We start from the raw sequence: 21,042 nt of genomic DNA on the forward strand, positions 1-21,042 counted from the left end.
TCTCCAAAGCCTGTGTGGGGGCTGCAGTTTGGCATAAAATTCTCAGCCGGATGCAGATAATTTCTCCGAAAAATGTTTTTAAATGGCTAAGAGGTTTTTTTTTTGTTTTTTTTGTTTCTTTTAGCTTTTTTAAAATGTTGGAGAAAGCATACATTAGAACCAGGTTCAAATTTATGAGGCTCTTCTCCTTTTTAAACTGTTCCCATCCCCATAGATAACCCAAGTACAGCAAAATAATCCCAAACCTAAAGACTTTCAAATAAAGTACAAAACCTCATATTTATATGAGTTTAAATGTAAGCTCAAAAAGCAGAATAAGCTGCTTCCAATTATATAGGGAAACAAGGGGACTTCTTTGAAAATACAAATATTTGCCAAGCTCTCTGTACTTATCATTATTGTGTTGCCCTTGGTCATTTTGGTTTCCACACCCACAATTTTATTTCTATTTTTCCACTCAAATATTACTTTCCTTACTCCCACAACAGCCTTGTGACACTGGGAATAATATTAACAGTTTTATCAATAAATATAGGCATAGGTACTAAGTGCCTTGGCCAGCATAATCCATCCCGTAATCAACAGAACTGACCAGTACTCATCCAAACTGTCAAGGTCATCAAAAACAAGGGAAGTCTGAGAAACTGCCACAACCTAAACAGACATGAAGATTATGCAAGACTAACGTAATGTGGTATCTTGGACGGGATCCTGAACAGAAAAAGAACATTATTTAAAAAAAAAAAAACAAAAAAAAAAAAAAAAACTAAGAGAATCTGAATAAAGTAAGGGCTTTAGTTAATAATACTGTATCAATATTGGTTCATTAATGTTCACATATGAATCACAGTAATGTAAGATGTTAATAACACCAGGGGAAACTGAATGTGGGGCATGCAGAAACACTACACTATCTTTGCAATAATTCCGTAAATCTAAACCTAAAAATTCTAAAAGTTCTAAAATTAAAAGTTTGTTAGGGTTTATTCACTCATCAGGCCCTGTATACCAAAAGCACACAAATCAAGCAAATTGGAAGACCAGCCTCTGAAACAAGTGGAGAATGTGAAATAATCAATTTCAAGATTCTGAAGGAATATAATCAACAGGTAACCGCACATTTTTCTTTAAAAATATATAATAAAAATTTGACTCCTCTGAAAAACTAATGCGCGTACATGAAGTTCATAACAATTTCCAGAAGTGCACTTAACAGCAGGTGGCTACAAAGTAAAGATATCAAAAATTTCTGTAATCCTCAACCACAGGGGGAAAAAAATTACCTAGATCATGAACATCTCACAAAAGCTTCAATGTCTTTTTCTAAAAAGGAAAACAAAACCTAGTAAGTCTGCAGTAGTTCCTTAAAATCAGAGGCTATGCTAGTAATGAATAATCTTTAGCTTTGTATTCCAAACCCCTTACAATTTCACCTTAATCTACCTCTGTAACTGTATTTTCTAATATTTGCCCATGCAAACTCTCCCCCAATAAAACCGGTTTGCTGCTCAGTGCTTCCAATAGGTTATCCTTGGTTCGTGATGCTTCTCTGGAAGCTCTGTCCCCCTGCCCACAGCGCCATCCCCTCTGTTCATTTTCTAAATCCTATCCCCTGCTTGAAGACCCAGGTAAAACCCTCCTACCTCCAAGAAGCTTCAGATCACCACAGACTCCACAATCACTACCCCATCAGAACTCCGGTGCCATTAATGTGGTACTTAGCATATCGATGCATTTAAAAAATATATATATTGGTGTGTACTTACTAAGTCCCTTTACCACACGTAAGTGTTATAAATTAAAGATGAATAAGATATGGTCTCTGCTTCAAGGTGCTCAGGGAATGGCAGAAAAGACAAAAATGGAAACACACAATTACTGGACAAAATAGTAGTGCTCCAGAGATAGTATTACGGTGCCATGACAGTATACTACAATTTGCTACAATATTTCTCTTTTTAAGTTTAAGTCCTGTTTCTCCAAACAAGCCAAGGTCCTCTTGAAAGGCAGAGTTCTTCATCTCCAACTCAATGTTGTGTGTATGCTAGCCAGAAACAATTCTGATGCAGTTTCACTAAAACTTTCGTTCCGCTCTTATTTTCTTAAGAGAAACATGGGCAGAATCCCTGTTCATAGCCATAAGACTTACAACGATGAATTAAGACTGTTTTTAGTTAAGTTATTAACCATAAACTACTATTAGTTACTAAGAATTCACAAATTATCATTTCACTTAGTTAACAGCCTTAAGCGGCAGTCAGCATTTTTTATGAGAAATTTAAAGAAAAAGGACTGGTTTCCGATACACCTTTTATCTGCCTGGGTAAGTACTAACCATCAGAACAGGTCAAAAGAATAGAAGCCAATTTTAAAAGATGTTTCAGATCAATCTGTAATGTCATCAGAGACATGCTTACGATAATATATAAAGTAAAAATCACTGACAACTGTGGAGGACATACGTACAGGTGACACAGATGCAGAAAAACACTAGGAGTAAAGACATTAACTTCATTATACATTAACACTCGTCTCTAAATTGTGCACAATTATAGATTTGTTTTCTTGGCACTTGCCTATATTTTATATGTTAATAATAATAAAAATATGTTATCATAACTTTAAAACCCAACTCTCAGAGGACAATGCTGGAGAGGGTAGAAGGTGATAAAGAGAGGATAACAAAGGAAATCAACCAACCAACGACAATGAGCAATCTCCAAACACTGATCATGAACTAACTCCTCTTGCTCTGGGAGAGCAAATTCTTAAGCCGAAATGCGTCACATGCAACTCAGTACCTCATTTTCCCAAAAGCATTTTTGCAAATTCAATCGAGTAAATCAAAACTGGTAACATCTGCTAAATGTTATATTTGCCATTGGATTTCAAAAAATAACTTGGTTTGCCTTTTTTTTTTTATTTGTCTTATGAGAGTGAACATCTTAAATGTCCCTTGTTTGTACTTTCAAGATGCTCTGTTTTTCTACAACTGTGCTTTTAAAGCCCTGTTTATAACACACGCCTTCAAAATTATACGTGTATATAGACATGTGTATATGTTAATACTCCACTCCTTAATCTACAGTTAGTTGTAACAGCAATGCCTTTGGAAAAATAGATGAAATCACAAATCAACGTTTTTAAACCAAAGCCTTCCACCATCTCCCCTTAGGAAGTACATTTTACAAAGAATAACATTGACATCCCTCCTACCTCATAAAATGTTTCCATGGCTGATAAGTAAAAACAGTGATATTGGGTAGAAGTACAAATTGAGTTTTTAACTCATCAGCACATAAGCCAATTTTGCATCAAAATTTCTAGTAATTCTCTCATACTCACTTGGATCATACATAAATGCATCCTTTGAATCCAAGCTGCATTCAACTCAAGAGAGCACAAGATGCCACCTCTAAATAACATTCACCCTTATTTCTACCTTAGAAAAACCTACTGGAACTTAAAGTCTAGGTTTTCATAAAAAAGGAAGAAGTACACTGTTTTCAAACATTTTACTAATTAATGTTACTTAACATTTTTATTAACGTCAAATATTTTTAATTAATACTTTGTATTAATTCTGTATTCTTGCCAACAAAGCGAGTAGTATTTTATGGCCCACTAAAGTTTTGTGTGTTTTTGCTATGAAAGTAAAGGGTAAAATTATATGTTCTCAAAAATGCAAAACAACTGACTTCTGCTTTTACCCTGGGGACATTTGCAAATTCCAGGCACAAGAGGGAGGCTGAAAATCCAGGCTTTGCACAGTCACAAAGCTGCTGCTGGACTCAGAAAAATCATTTAGAACTTTTGGCAGAGCCTTTAGAGACATCAAACATGTAGCCAGTTACCCTCAAGATATTTGATGAATTCTGTGGCCGCCCATGGGCAAGAAGCTAAAATTAAGCAAGTACCTCTGAAAAGCAGAGCCGAGCTATCAACAGTCTTATAATCGAAAATTTAGAATTTCAAATCTATTGGGGCAAAGATCCATGCTAGGTATTTGAATATTTGGTAAATGATGTGGAATTCTACTTTAAAATATTTCATAATCCAAGGATCTTAGAAGTGTCTTAGAACACTGACCACTCCAGAATTTCACAAAAAAGCCCTGAAGAACTCTACCTCAGAAATCATTGTGAACCACAGGTAGACGACCCTTACTTACCAAAGACATAAACCAGCCTCAACCCAGCAGAGTCCTATATAGCTTCAGGTGATCAATCAACACTCTCTGCCTAGGAGAGGGGACAATGAACCCTCTCCCTATAAGATGATCACATCATCTGAAGCCTCTATGGTTGCTTTTTTTTTTTTTTTAAACAGGAATGTCTGACATTCACTCAAAACTACGAAAGACGACAAATACAGAACCACATGACTGATAACTAAAGAAAAAAGCAGGCAAAATAAATAGACCCTAGGATAGTCCAGATATTACAACTGGCTCACAGGACTGAAAAATAAATAGGATTAGCATGTGCAATAAAATGGCAAAACTATAGATAAAAAGATAAATTCACCAAAGCATTGTGGAATTGAAAAACATATTACTAAAAATAAGAACTCATTAAGTGGACTTAACAGTAGAGTAGACACAACAGAAAACAATACACTGGAAGGGAAGTTTGGCATTGTCTAGCTGTGCTATTCATTTACTGCCGCTCCTCTTCCCAATCTACTCTTTTGTCCTGTTTATGACACTGGAACTGGACCCCGCAAACACTTTTTCTTTGCCAGCTGGTGCAATGTTTAGCTTGTCAGTGGAAAGTGATGGAGGGACAGCGCAAGGCATAACAGAGGGAGGAGCTTCTAATCCCGGTTCTGACGTACTTTTCATAGTTGCCCCTATGGTGCCACTGCCAGAGGCATGCAGGAGACCCAGTAGTGCCACCCTCCAGCCTGTTTAACCGGCACCCAGCCCATTTCCACTCGCCACCCTGGCCCACCAGCACCCAGTAGGCCACACCAGTTCTGGTCTGCGGCACCCCCAAGTGCAAATCTCCATAATCCAGTGGGCTGCGGTCACACCCTCTCCAGCAAGGAGGGCAGAATGTCAGCCCGGGGCAGGGAACGGAGACCCAGGGAAGGAGCCTTCCAAGTTTGTTCCCTCTTGGGTATTCTCTCTCAGCCACGGAGTAGCTGCTTTCTACAACCGCTGTGCTTTGCATTCTTTAGAGTGCTCTTCTACTCCGTTAAGTAGCTAATAATTCTCGTTACTCAATTTTCCCTATTTGAGTTACTGGTATGGTTTCTGTTCCTGACTAAACTCCGAATGATAAACTGGTCAAGTTTCCTTTTAAGGGTACCTTGTTTGTACTTTCAAGATGTTCTGTTTTCCTACAACTGGGCTTTTAAAGCCTAGTTATAACACATACCTTCAAAATTAAACATGTGCGTGCACACGCGTGTTTATTAATCCTCTCCTTAACCCTCTACACCAAGTGGCCCAGCAAGATAGCCCTTCCGTATATACCCCTCAGAAATGCACACACATATTCACTGAGACAGGCACAAGGATATTCATGATAGCACTATTCACAACAGCGAAATCCTAAAAAGAATCCAAATGTCGATCAATACTAGAATGAATAAATAAACTGCTCTGCGCTCATGCAATGGAATGAGCAAACAACAATAACAAACTACAGGGGTGAAGCTCACAAATAAATGTGGGGTAATGGGGCGCCCGGGTGGCTCAGTCGGTTAAGCATCCGACTCCTGATTTCGGCTCAGGTCACAATCTCATAGTTCATGAGTGTGAGCCCCGCATCGAACCGATCCTGATCTAAGTGCTGGTTACATGGTATGTTTATTTTTTGGAAATTCTCCATGTAATACACTTGTGATTTGCACACTCTCCTGTAGATACATCATTCTTCTATAAGTTATATAAAAATGTGGATCTTTTATAAATGATCAAAGAATCTGTTCCTTAGTCTCAACACTTCCTGTGCTCGGAGCTGGTAGAGCACTCCTCCAATTATCCCCACGGCATCATGGGCACACACCCCCATCCCTGCACGTATCGCCTCAGGCTGCAGTTTCATTCACTTCTCTGTCTTGAGCATTATGTTCAGCTTTAGGGCTAAAGAGGAGTCTTTTAAGGGTCTCAAATGAGGCAGTAAATAAATATTTGAAAAATGAAAGAGACTGCCGTTTTAAAATGTGCTGTAGGCCATGGCACAGGGAAGTGTCTCGGAATAGGAGCACCACACACCTGGACGGCATTTTGCAGCCATGGGCCATGCAGTCCATCTAAGCAAAGCGCATTCTTCACATACATTTCATGTACACAGGGGATGGGCACTGTTTTGCGAGGACACATTCAAAAGATGTCCTTCGGAAGGCACAGTGAAGAGCGAGCAGGGGAGCAGTGACAAGGTGTGAGCACAATCCTTCTTTCTACACTTACATTCCATATGAGCAGAAAAATCAGTGAAGGAATGAGTAACATTAGATTCCCTACCGTGAAGATGCTTGTCCCAAACCCAAGACCGCTCTTACCTTCTTCAAACTAGGAAGTCAGATATCAGTGGCTTCCACTTTTGCTATAATTGCAACATGTCCTTCTCATTTAAACTTCTGAACCACCCTTCCTCCTTGGTGCAATTTTATTTTAAATTAAAGGGAATTATCGTTATTACTTTTGGGGAAAGAATTTCACAATGCCCTCTGGGTAGCCAAACATACCACAGGGCATTGCAAAACTGAGGCTGAAAATCACTGCCTCAGAGATTCTGCTAACTGATTTTTATCTCCCAGTTTCTATAAAACTGAATCTCTTCTTCTATTTTGAAATTTTCATCTAAAACATGTTTTCGAGTCTTGGAAACCAACAAGTCCCTTAAGAAATACACAAACTTAGGGGAGACCTGTTCATCTAACAAACATATATTGTGCACCTCCACACACCAGACACTTTTCTAGATACTAGGACATGGCAGTGAAGAAAATGAATTCATTCTCTCATGAGGCTTCCATTCCAGTGAAGAAACAAGGGGAACCCTCTATCCCAATTTGCCCGGGACTACCCAGTTTCAGCACTGAAGGCACTACATTCCAGAAAACCCATCAGCCTCAGGCACACCAGGGCCATTGGTCACCCTGGGACAGGGGTACCAAACAAATAAGCAACCAAAAATTTATCAAATAGTAGTTAAGTGCAAAGAAGAAAACAAAGCATGATTTAAAAATGACAGTGTAGGGACACCTGGGTGGTTTGGTTGGTTAAGCGTCCAACTTCGGCTCAGGTCATGATCTCAGTCTGTGAGTTCGAGCCCCGCGTCGGGCTCTATGCTGACAGCTCAGAGCCTGGAGCCTGTTTCAGATTCTGTGTCTCCCTCTCTCTCTGCCCCTCCCCTGTTGACGCTCTTTCTCTCTCTGTGTCAAAAATAAATAAACGTTAAAAAACAAAATAAAATAAAATAAAATAAAATAAAATAAAATAAAAATGACAGTGCAATGGGGAGGGTGTTACTACTACTTTGTATAAGGACACCAGGAAAGGCCTCTCCGATATAATGACATTTGAAAATAGGAGGGAAGCAAGCCATTCAGATAAATGGGGGAAGAGAGTTATGAATGAAAGTGGTGAATAGCAATTCTCTAGCTGGATCTAGATTCAACGCAATTCCTATCAAAATCCCAGCTGGACTCTCAGAAGAAACTGACAAGCTGATCCTAGGAAATGCAAGGGACCCACAACAGTCAAAGGATTCTTGGAAAAGAAGAACAAAGTTGGAAAACTCATATTTCACACTTTCAAAACTTATTACAAAGTCACAGCAGTCAAGACACTGTGGTACTGTATAAGGTTAAAATACAGATCAAATCAATAGAAAGGCAAGTTCAGAAATATACCCTCACATTTATAGTCAACTGAGTTTCAACAAGAATGCCAAAAGAACTCAACAGGAAAAAACAGTTTTTCCAATAAATCATATTTAGACATCTGGACCTCCACTTATAAAACAATGAAATAAGGCCCCATATCTCACACAATACACAAAAATTAACCCCAAATGGATCAAATACCTAAATGTCAGCAAAAAAATTCCAGAAGTTTTTAAGGAAAAGATAATAGTAAGATTTCATAACCTTGGACGAGGCAATGGTTTCTTAGATGTGAAATCGAAAGCACACGCAACAAAATAAAATGTAGAGAAGTTAGACTTAAATATTTTTTGTCCTTCAAACAATACTACCTAGAAAGTTAAAAGACAATCCACAGAATGGAAGAAAATTGTGACAAGTCATATACCTTATATCCAGAATATACAATGAACTCGTACACCTCAACAACAGAAGGCAAATAACTCAATTTAAAAAATGGGCAAAGGATTTGAACAGACACTTCTCCAAAGAAGTTATAAAAATGGCCAATAAGGACATGAAAAGATGCAAAACGCCATTAGCCATCAGCAAAACACAAACCACAACCACAATGAGATACCACTTCACAGGCTATAATCAAAAACACAGATAATAACAAATTTTGGTTATTTGGGTGTGGATAAACTGGAACACTTATATACTGCTCGTGGGCATGTAAAATGGTATAGCCACTTTGGAAAGCAGCCTGGGAGTTTCTCAAGAAGCTAAACATAGTCACCATTTGACACAGCAATTCTACTCCTAGGGATATATCCAAGAACAATTAAAACAGTCCTTATAATAGCCAAAACATAAAAACAACCCAAATGTTTATCAACTGATGATGGATACATAAAATGTGGTATATGCACACAATTTAATATTATTTAGCAATAAATAATGAAGTAGTGATACATGACACGTTGAAAACTGTATGCTGATGAAACTGGTCAGTCACAAAGGATCACATATTGTCTGATTCCATTTATAGGAACTGTCCAGAACAGGCAAATCCACAGAGACAGAATGCAGAATAGTTACTGCTTAGAGTGGATACAGGTAGGAGTGGGGAGGATAGGGAAGTGACTGCTAATGTTTAAATTTGACTTTGATAATAACAGGTGTTAACTAGACACTGTGGTGATCACTTCACAATAAATACAAATATCAAATCATTATGTTGTACCCTTGAAAGCAAATAATGTTAAAATGTCAATTCTACTTCAGTTTTTAAAAATGTAAATTCAACTCTGGCAATGGTTACACAACTCTGTCAATATACTAAAAACCACTGAATTATACACTTTAAATGGGCGGATTGCATGGCACATAAACTATGTCTCAATAAAGCTGGTAATTAAAAAAAAAAGAAAAGAAAAGAAATGGAGCTGTCCCCAAAATGGAAAATGATACCTCACTGGAAACAATGTCAAGCAAAGACAAATGACCTTCTGTTGGAGACGTTACTATAAAAGATGGGTTCAATGAGTGATTCCCAATAGCAGTTCACAAACTAATACATAGAAATGGCCCAGAGAATTTAATGACTCTTCAGCTCCCTTAGAGGTGTAATTCGCTATTCCAGTGGGATCCAGGAATCTGTATTTTCAACAGGATTCCTAAATTATTCTAATGGATAGCCAGAAGTGGGAACCACTGGACAACTACATTTATAACTCCATGATTTTATGACTCTGGTGTCCATGAGATACTTGTCTCTGGTGTCTATCTAGTATTTATCTGGATCTGGTATCTCTATCTAGTATTTTGCATTCATCTGAGGATCTCAAAGTCCTTAATGAAACTCATCTCTGTGAATGAAGAGCTTGAGTGTGGAAAGAGGTGACTTCATCTGATGGATTAGAGCACCTCACATATTTTTATTGACTTTATGTGCATCCTTTATTTAATTTACTTCAAATCCTTTCATGGAAAGAAGCCAGTTTAAACAAATTGAATAAATAAAATATTTTCAAAAACGGTATTTCTCAAAGTAGAACACATTTTTTTCTCAAATATTTGTAATTTAATACACTTTTTATTAAAGAGCACAAGCATATTATGGAATCAAATGCAAAATAATTTTTCTTAATTTTGAAGATAAAACCCAGTAACTTCAGGGAAATTCCCTATTTGCCACAGAGACTACTTTGGACTATACTCCCAGAATCTAAGGGTACCTATTCATTCCCTCCTGCAATTAGTACTTCAAGGGGAAAATCCAAAAACTCTAGACATTCTGTTCTCCGCTCCATAGGTGATGAAATATGTAATCCCTCCTTCATTCAGAACTTCATATGGACTAATCAGGTTATTAGTGACTGTGCTCTGCACACTGCAGGAAGGAAGGAAAAAAGGCTGACCTGAATTGAAGAATTAAACCATAACCTGTTAACAGGTGAGGGAAAAGTCCTTTGGAGGCATGCTACCTCAGGGAGATGTCTGCTGACATTTATCCTGTCCTAGTGTTTTAGCCAGATGACAATGAACATCCAGAGTACCTCTAGGGCTGGGTGGACCTCATCAGCTGGCAGACGGTATCCCTTGGTTGCTTTTCTAGACTTACCTAAACCACTGGTGCCGGAAGAAGCACTGGGTAGCCTGCCTGAGTCCTCAGATTGACTCTAGCTGAAGAAAGCATTCCCCTAGATTTGTAATTGTCCTCTTAGACATAGTGCTTTGATTTTTTTTGGCTGTTCCTCTTCAGCTAATTTCTCAAAAACATCTGCAAAAACTTCACTCAGGGACTAAATATAAGAAGAGTAGAGTTATAATATCAACTCTGACACAATTATACAATTCTAGGTCCATTTTCTCAGTATTAGAATAGAAAAATAGTGGGGTGCCTGCGTGGCTCAGTCGGTTAAGCATCTGACTCTGGATTCTGGCTTAGGTCATGATCGCAGGGTGGCGAGATCGAGCCCCACCTCACACTAGGCGCTGGGTGTGCAGTCTGCTTGGGATTCTCTCTCCCTCCCTCTCTGCCCCTCCCCTGCTTGCACACTCACCCTTGCACAGGCGCTCTCTCTCTCTCAAAAAATACTAAAATAAAAAGAATTTCAAAACCCATAAAAAATAAAATAAAACAAAAAAGTGGAATAAGCTGAACCTCGAGGTCCTTTTGGGTTTTAAATTCTACACTCTCACAATACTTTTCAATATTGAAGATGTGCCTTGCAAATTTTAAAGGCAATTCCCAAAAAAGAAGTTGTAAATATTTCTTATCCTTTCCTTCATGGTATTCCCTCTTGTATCATCCTAGCTCAAAGCCCCTTTCTTCGCCCTCCCCCAGGTTTTTGCAACAGTCCTCAGTTCTGCTCCTTACCCTTTCCTTGATCCATTATACTGACCACATTGCTATTGAATGATTCTGTTATTATCATTTCCTTCAGTGGCTCTTAACCTAGCATTCAATGTTCTCCACAATCTTGTCCCAACTTCCCTCTCTAACCTTTTCCAGCCCTTCCTTATATTAACTTACACTTCAGCAAACCTGTCAGTAGCGCTACAATACATTATACATTTCATTTGCTTATGTCATGCCCCCCGTTTGAAATTCTCTCTGCCATACTCCCTACTCAGGCTCCATTCTTTGAGAGTGAGCCCAAGTGTCACCTCTACTACAAAGCCTTTTCCGACAACCTTCTTTAAATTCCTGGAGCACTTAGCCTGTAATACATCTTTGGCATTTCGCATATGTTACCCTCCACTGGGCAGATTTAACACAGAAGAGGTCTGTAGAGATACTTCTGACTCTTTAACTCCAGGTAAGCCCCTCCGCTTCAATATGGGGTCAATGTGTAACACGTAGCATCTAAAGGGACCATCCTTAAACTACACATTTTTGAAAATCAACTAGCAGATTGAGTGTAATTATTAGAAATTTTGCAACAAACCCAGCCTACTCTTGCCAATCGCATTTTTACGGCTGTGTTCCAAAATTTAAGATAATTCTTTAGGTTTGGGTTAAAACTTCCTGTTTAACACTTCCCTTTTTAAAAAGGGAGGGGGGGGGACAAGATTTCAAAGTCATCAAAATTTTTAATTACAAAACTTTGAGACAAAAAAGACCAAACAAAGGACATAGTTTTGAACAATAAAACCCTCTTATAGTATAGGCATCATGGCAAAACTGAACTTGAGAAGGGAAAGAAAGAGACATTTTGTCTGGTCAGGCCTTTTAAACAAAATGGCACATGTTTTTCTCCATGAGCAATGTGAAACACACAATTTTTTATGTAAACCACATGTGCTCTGACAAGTACCACAGCTCCTTTCCCTGCTTTAACCCCAGAAATATTTTACTTTAACTACAAAGTTTTTGCTCTTGCTTAATAAAGAGCACTTAATCTGATCTTTACCCTTCTGATAATAATACTGAGATAATATGGATACAAGTCCAAATTTGCCACTTTCACTTCTAGACAAAAAAGGCCTCTTGAAGAGCCAAGAAACACTCCCCTAACAAGCTCTGTGATGAAGTGTTAGTAAACATTAGAAAATTGATTGCAGGCATGAAATATTAAGTTAAAGTAAAGAAATCTCTTCAACATGTCTCTTTAAGCTGAAGTAAAAATATTTTAACCAATATGCTACAGATTTTAATTCAAAATAGTCTGCAAGTAAAACTCCAATAAAAAAAATCTTTAAACTATGTTGGCACATGAAGAGTTGTACTTATTTCAGAGGACAGAGGAAAAAAGGGGTGGAAAAAACCCCACATGTTTGGCAAATTTATCTGTCAAGCAATTGTCAAAAGCTAATTTTATTTTCCTTCAACAAATAAAGATCATCCAAAACGAGCCTGCAGTACTCACATGCAGAGCCGAGGGATCTGGCAGGAATTCAGCATCTTCTCCAAAGATAAAATCAGGGGGCAGCTCTGGGTATTGGGCATTGAAAATGATATCCCCTGAAAGAAAAGAAAACATCAGGCCTTTTGTATTTCCTTGCTAATTTATGAATGTTCTGAGGAATGCATCAAAGACACTTCTGAAAAAAAAAGAAAGGAGTTTACATTTACTTTAACAAGAAGAAAAAATTCTGAGGGACGCCTGGGTGACTGTCGGCTAAGCGTCTGACTCTTGATTCCGATTCAGGTCATGATCTCACGGTTCATGAGTTCAAGCCTCGCATCAGGCTCTGCGCTGTCAGATTCTCTCTGCTTGGGATTCTCTCTCACCTCTCTCTCTGCCCCTACCGAGCGTTCTCTCTCTCTCTCAAAATAAATAAATAAATAAATTTTTGAAAAGCATCTCCTAAATGATTAATTCTTCAAATGGAAGAAATGATATCATCTTTTAAATTCCTATCTACAACATGCAATCAGAAGTTTTGTCTCCTACCACACTACAAATATAAATACCCAAGCAGAAAAGTGGAAGCATCCACATCCAAAGCACATGAAGATTTTTCTATAAAAAATGTTACCGTCCAATCACTGCCTGCTAATTAAGAAGCCTTTCCTGAAGACTGTTTCTCTAAAGATAAGGACCTTGCCTTGAAAAAATTAAACATGCAAACTTTTGGTATAATGGAAAGAATATTTGGCTTGGAATCAAAAAGGTCAGGTTTATATCTACAATGTATCCTAATTATTTATTAGCTGACACTATCTTGAAACACAAGACAAATTACAAAGTCTCCTTAACAAATTTGTGTTGCTAAGTTCTTCCACCTCTGTTCCTTTCCCGTCTCCTTCTTCAGCATTTTTTTTTTGCCCCTCTGCTCACCCCAAGAACCAGTACTCATCATTCTGCTAATACCAACCAGCACATTAATGTACAGACAATTGAACACACGTACCGGGTTCTAGCGTATGAATGTGTATACATGTGCACGTGCACACAACCTCTGTACCCACGCACAGAGTTTCATCAGTCCAATCATTTTTCCTGCTCAGACAAGATCTTCATAGTAATATCCACATTGATACACTTAGACTTCAGTTCTCACTTGAGCCTCTCTACCTCTACGCACTATGTATTTCAGTCTCAAACTCTGCAAGTCTAAAAACATGCTCTGACTCTCCCTCTTCTTGCTCCTCACTTCCCCTAGCTGATTTTCCTATTTCTAGAGATTCCTTAATCCTCCATGCTGTGACTTGAGTGTCCTCTTTGACCTTACGCACACTCTTTATACTGTTAGAAAACAAGTCACCTCAATTCTCCCTCCAAAATGTTTCTCACATGGGTATTTCCTGCTGCGAACAGCTCTCTCCAGGCCCAGATGACCTAGTTCATGCATTCATGCATCCAACAAAAAAAAGTAAAATTGAATTCTGCTGTAGCCACTATGCTAGCCACTAAAGATAAAAGAAAAAAACTCTGCTCTTTAAGAATCAACAGACTAGAAGAACTCAATTATTTTCCTACCCTCCTAAGTGGTCTCCTGGTACAAGTTTCCCTCCAGCCCATAATATATGCTATCACCAAGTAAACATTCTTAAAGTAATGCTTTGCCCCAAAACTTTCTAGCTCCAAAAACTTCAATGATTTGCTAATGTCAAATGGAGTAAAGGGCAAATCTTTCAAACTAGCTTTAAAGGCCTCTGAAATACGACGTTCCTCCTTATTGGTTCACCCTTCTATCTACAAGCCAATACCAACCTTCCATTCCAGTCGATATGATCTGCTTACTGACCTCCAAACTATGACACCTACTTGAAATGCCCTTTCCCCTTGCTCAGTTCTTACCTCTCCTTTATAAGTGGACTTTATAAGTCCACTTAATAACCCTGCCTTGCATGAAGACTTTCCTGATAAATCCAGTACACGCCAATCATCATTGCCTCACATTCAATAATACTGACTAGTGACGCCATTCACTTGAGTATTTAGCTGTAGTATTATATTGTTTTTTTCCTGTTCTACTGATTTCAAAAATTCATAATAAACACATGGTATATGTGAGGCACTGTGATACACACTTTGTCAATATCAAGATGGTTCTCCTCAAGGAGCTTACATTTAGTCAGGGAGACAGGATATACACACAGAACCACAAATACAGAGCAGTACAAGGACAAACATTTGATTTTCCTAAATATCTTGCAAGCATTCAGAGAATGAACAGGCTTATACTTATTTGGTGTTTCCAATGGGGCAAAGTGTAACATACAGAATATATTCAAGAAATGTTCAATATATTTAACAAAATTCTATTTTCTGAATTGGATATCTAAGTGCTAACAATCTACAATAAGAAATAAAGTATAGAAGAGCTACTTCCACCTCTTTCTATAGAGAATAAATATGAGCAAGAAAATATACCCTTCATATTTACTCAAAGAGAACAAAAACACTACTTCAGAAAGCTATATGCACCCCTATGTTTACCGTAGCATTATTTATAAAGCGAAGATAAAGAAGCAACACAAGTGCCCATCGATAGATAAATGGATAAAGAAGATGTGGTATATAGGGGTACCTGGGTGGCTCAGTCGGTTAAGCGTCCAACTTCAGCTCAGGTCATGATCTCGTGGTTTGTGAGTTCGAGCCCCACATCGGGCTCTGTGCTGACAGCTCAGAGCCTGGAGCCTGCTTCGGATTCTGTGTCTCCCCCTTTCTCTGCCCCTCCCATGCTCATGCTCTGTCTCTCTCTGTCCCTCAATAATAAATAAACGTTAAGAAATTTTTTTTTTTAAAAAAGAAGATGTGGTATATACACATGATGAATTATGACTCGGCCATAAAAAAGAATGCGATGTGCAACAACATGGATAGACCTAGACGTTATAATGCTAAGTGAAATAAGTTAGTCAGAGAAAGACAAATATCATATGATTTCACTTACGTGTGGAATTTAAGAAACAAAACAAAGAAAAAAAGAGACAAAAAAAACCACATTCTTAAATACAGAGAACAAATTAGGGAACAAACCAGAGGGGAGGTGGCTGGGCAGATGGGGGAAATAGATAAAGGAGATTAAGAGCACACTTATTTTTTTAAGTTTTTTACTTTGAGAGAGAGAGAGACAGAGAGAAAGCACGTGTGTGTGCATGAACGGGGGAGGGGCAGAGAGAGAAGGAGGGAGAAAGACTCCCGAGGAGGGATTCTCAAACTCACAAACTGTGAGATCATGACCTGAGTGAGCCACAATCAAGAGTCGAACACTTAACCAACTGAGTCACCGAGGCGCCCCTAGAATGCACTTATTTTGATGAGCACTGAGAAATGTATAGAATTATTGAATTATTATACTGTACACCTGAAACTAATATAACACTGCATATTAATTATACTGGAATTTTTTTAAAGGGTTAAAAAGGAAAATATGCTTTTCAGAAGTTGGATGTAGAATTAAATTATCAAAAGTAGTATAATCACTACCTCCTCATCACCTTACCCACTATCATTATCTCTGCTTGTCAACTGTATCTATTACAAATTATAAACTTACTTCAAATGTGCTAACTGTAAAGCATTATTAACCCAAACTAAGACTAAGTAGCACTAATAGAGACAATATGAACATCCTGATTACTCATTCTTATTCAACTCTACTCAGTAGACACAATTCCTTAGGACATATACATTAGAGATAATGTTTTTAGAAGTCCCACAGTTGGCCTACTTCAGTGACATTTAGAAAACAAATTCATAAGGCTAACAAAGCAGAGGCATCGAAGTTTTGGAAAAAGCCAAGCTAGACTCTATTGTGCATATTCATATTCAAAAAATAAACAGCATGCTAAATTCCAACAGAAGTTTTGGGGCACCTGGGTGGCTCAGTGGGTTAAGCATCCGATTTTGGCTCAGGTCATGATCTCACACTTCATGGGTTCGAGCCTCGTGTCGGGCTCTGTGCTCGCAGCACAGAGCCTGCTTAGGATTCTGTCTCTCCCTCTCTCTCTGCCCCTTCCCCACTCGCTCTCAAAATAAATAAACTTAAAATAAAAGATTTTACTACTTTTGTTACTACAAGAGGACATAAAGCTGGATTTTCAAGTTCCCAAAGTATCACTGTCAGTAATACGTATTTCCAAACCACTAAACATTAAAAATCTGATCCAAGGAAATCCACTTTTGCCAATTCTACTCAACATTTGACTGGAGGTTCTAGCCAGGGCAATTAGGCAAGAAAAAGAAATGAATGGCATCCAGATTTAAAGAAAAAACATTATCTCTATACACAGATGACATGATTTTGCATATAGAAAATCCTAAGGAATACACATACACACAAACACACCAAAATAAACAAGTTCAACAAGGTTGCAAGAGACAAAATTAATGTGTAGAATAAATTACATTTTTATAACACTAGCAATGAAAAATCCAGAGATGAATTTTTTCTTAAATCCATTTACAACAGCATCAAAAAGAATAAGATACTTAGGAATAAATTTAGCAAAACCAGCAAAACGTGTACACTGAAAACTATAAAACAATGGAAAGATATGGAAGAAGGACTACATAAATGGAAAGACATCTCATGTTCATGGATCAGAAGCCTCAATATTGTCAAGATGACAATACTTCCTAAATTAATCCACAAATTTCATGCAATCCCTATCAAAATCCCTCCTGGCTCTTTTTTTGCAGAAATTGACAAACCAATCCTAAATGTCATACAGAAATGTAAAGGTTCCAGGATGGCCCGAAAGCAATCTTGGAAAAAAACAAGTTGGAAGACCTGCTTCCCAATTTCAAAACTTATCATGGAGACAGGCTAATCAAGACAGTGTGGTGCTGACATAAGAACAGACATACTGATCAATGGAATAAAATTCAGAGTCTGGAAATGCTCTGACATTTGTAGTCAACTGATTTTTTTTATTTTTAATTGAAGTATTCTTGACATATATTAGTTTCAGGTGTACAACACAGTGATTCAACAATCACTATATACATTACACACATTACAAAATGCTCACCACGATAAGTGTATTACAATATTATTGACTATATTGCCTATATTATACTTTTCATCCCTGTGACTTATTTTATTATAATCAATTGATTTTTGCCAAGAGTGCCAAGGGAATTCAATGAGGCGAAAAGAGTGTTTTCACCACCTCACACTCATAAAAAGTATTACTATTTAAAAAAAGAGAGGACTACTATAAGAGAAAAAGAGAGAGAAAGATAACATATCAAGTGTTGGAGAGGGTGTGGAGAAATGGGAACCCTTGTATACCACTGATAAGAATGTAAAATGGTACAGCTGCTATGGAAAACAATATGGCAGTACCTCAAAAATTTAAAAGTAGAATTGCCTTATGACTAAGCAATTCCACTCTTTGGGGTATATACTTAAAAGAAGTGAAATCAGTGTTTCAAACAAATATTTGTACACCCATGTTCACAGCAGCATGATTCACAATAGCCTAATGGAAACAACACAAGTGTCCATCAATGGACAAACAAAATATGGTATACACATACAATGGGATATTCTTCGGCCCTTAAAAAGAACATTCTGACACATGCTAGAATATGGATGAAACTTGAGGATGCTATGGTAAGTGAAAATAAGCCAGTCACAAAAAGACAAATAGTTTATGGGTCCACTTTTACGAGGTACCAAGAGTAGTCAAATTCATAGACACAGAAAGAATGGTGGTTAGCAGGAGCTGGGGGGCAGGGCGGGCGGGGGGAGAAGGAGAGACTTGGGAGCTGTTTAACTGATACAGAATTTCAGTTTTTAAAGATGAAAAAAGTTATGTAGATTAGTTGTACAACTAAATATTGTTAACACTACTGAAATATACACAAATATATCCCCAGCCTCTAGAACTGTGGGAAATATTGTTGTTTAAGTCATCCAATGTAGGGTAACTTGTTAGAACAGCCTGAACAGACTAAGATGGCCTTTTTTAACAAATGGTGCTGTGCCAACTGGACAGCCACATGTAAAAGAATGAATGAGTCCCTAATTCACATCATACACAAAAATTAACTCAAAATGGATCAAAGACCTAAGCGTAAGAGAAAAAACTATAAAACTTTTTGAGGAAAACGTAAGAATAAACCTTCATAACAAGAATGTTTACTTAGATATGAAATCAAAAGCCCACACAACAGAAGAAAAACTAGGTAAACTGAACCTCCAAAAAATTTTAAACTTTGTCCTTCAAAGTTCATTGTCTAGAAAGTGAAATCTGAATCTGAAGAGGGGAAATACACGATTTGGCAAATCATATATCTGATAAAGGACTTCTATCTAGAATATACAAAGAACTCTCATACCTCAACAATAAAAAGACAAATAACCCAACTTAACAACGGGCAGAAGCAGCATTATTTACAATAGCCAAACTCTGGAAGCAGCCCAAGTGTCCAGTGATAGAAAAATGGCTAAGGAAGATGTAGTGTATACATACAACGGGATACTACTCAGCCATAAAAAAAGAAAGGAATCTTGCCATTTGCAACAACATGAATGGAGCTGAAGAGTATGATGCTAAATGAAATAAGTCAGGAAAGACAAACACCATATGCTTTCACTCATGTGGAATTTAAGAAGCAAAACAAATGAACAAAGGGGGGAAAAGGAAGACAAACAAAAAACAGACACTTAACCATAGAGAACAATCAGACGGTTACCACAGGGAAGGTGGGTGGGGGATGGGTGAAATAGGTGAAGGGGATTAAGAGGCCACTTAAGATGATCACTGAGTGAGGCATCAAGGTGTTGAATCACTATACTGTACACCTGAAACTAATATAACACTGTATGTTAACTACACTGGAATTAAAATTTTTAAAAAAGAAAGTTAACTTTAATAAATTAAGTAATTGAAAATGAAAATGGACAAAATAGTTGAATAGACATTCCTCCAAAGAAGATACAGAAGAGATTAATATTAATAAGCGTATGAAAACATGCTCAACATCATTAGTCATTAAGGAAATGAAAACCAAAACCACAATTTGATACCCCTTCATACCAACTGTGATTGGTATGAATCAAAAAGTAAGTGCTGGTGAGGATGTGGAAAAACTGGAACCCTCACACTCTGCTGGTGGGAATATAAAACAGTGCCATCACTTTGGAAAGCAGGTTGGCAGTTCCTCCAAATGTTAAGTTTAGAGTTAACTTACGACCCACCAATTCCACTGCTAGGTACATACCTAAGAAAAATGAAAATGTATGTCCACACAAAAGCTTGGACATGAATGTTTGCAGCAGCAGTGGAAAACAGCCAAAAAGTGGAACAGCCCAAAGGCCATCAACTGATCAATGTAGAAATAAAATGGAGTATCATTCAACTACAAAGAAAGAAGCACTGATATATGTTACAATATGAATGACCTTGAAAACTTTATGCTAAATGAAAACAGACACAAAAGGCCACATATAGTATACGATTACTGTGTAATTCCATTTACATGCCATGTCCATAATATGTAAATCCACAGAGACAGAAAGCAGATTATCAGTTACCAGAGGCCAGGATGAGAGGAAGAGGGAGGGAACACTAATGATAATGAGTGCAAAGATTCTTTTAGTGATGATGAAAATTAATGTTGGAATTAATATTGATGGTTGTACAGCCTTGTGAATGTATTAAAAACCAATGAATTGTATCCACTTCCAAGAGTGAACTGGATGGTACGTGAATTAAATCTCAATAACGCTGTTTTTTAATCTGATGTAAAAATCTGTTCTACTTTAATCTTAACTTAAACACAAATAAATTAGAAAGTGTTTACTCAGGGCGCCTGGGTGGCTCAGTCAGTTAAGCATCCAACTTCGGCTCAGGTTGTGATCTTGCAGTTTGTGGGTTCAAGTTCCATATCGGGCTCTGTGCTGATAACTCGGAGCCTGAAGCCTTCTTCGGATTCTGTGTCTCCTTCTCTCTCTGCCCTCCCCCTACTCACACTCTCTCTCTCTCTCTCCCTCAAAATAAATAAACATTAAAAAAAAAAAAGAAAGTGTTTACTCAATGGTTATGAGTAAATTTAATTTTTATAAATAAAATCATCTTGAAAATGTAGTTGGGGAGTTTTCCATTTAAAGTAACTCTACAATGAGCCCTTTTTAAAAGCAAAGAATACTTTTATTAAGGTAAGTACTAACAAAGATCTGTATTTTCCAAAAAGTTTCCCAAATGTCTCCTTCTAAAGGAAAATACTGGGGAATACTGATTTTTTTTAAATTTTTGGTGATTTTTAAAAATTGTTAAAGAGACAAAAGTATTTGAATATACAATAATTT

The 21,042-nt window shown here is 37.5% G+C and overlaps 1 protein-coding gene across 3 annotated transcripts in view; it reads right to left on the reverse strand.

Annotated features, from left to right (window-relative positions):
• The window catches only part of LOC125937310 (BRISC and BRCA1-A complex member 2), a 119,109-nt gene that overhangs the window by 21,235 nt on the left and 76,832 nt on the right, over positions 1-21,042 (reverse strand). For all 3 annotated transcript variants that reach the window (XR_007462347.1, XM_049651919.1, XM_049651920.1), the window contains one exon: positions 12,696-12,790. Coding sequence is in view for 2 of the 3 variants with exons in the window: in XM_049651919.1 (XP_049507876.1) it covers positions 12,696-12,790 (95 nt within the window). In the remaining variant the exon portion in view is untranslated. The remainder of the gene's footprint in view (positions 1-12,695; positions 12,791-21,042) is intronic.

This window comes from Panthera uncia (genome assembly GCF_023721935.1).
Source record: "Panthera uncia isolate 11264 chromosome A3 unlocalized genomic scaffold, Puncia_PCG_1.0 HiC_scaffold_12, whole genome shotgun sequence".
In the NCBI taxonomy this organism is placed as follows: Eukaryota; Metazoa; Chordata; class Mammalia; order Carnivora; family Felidae; genus Panthera; species Panthera uncia.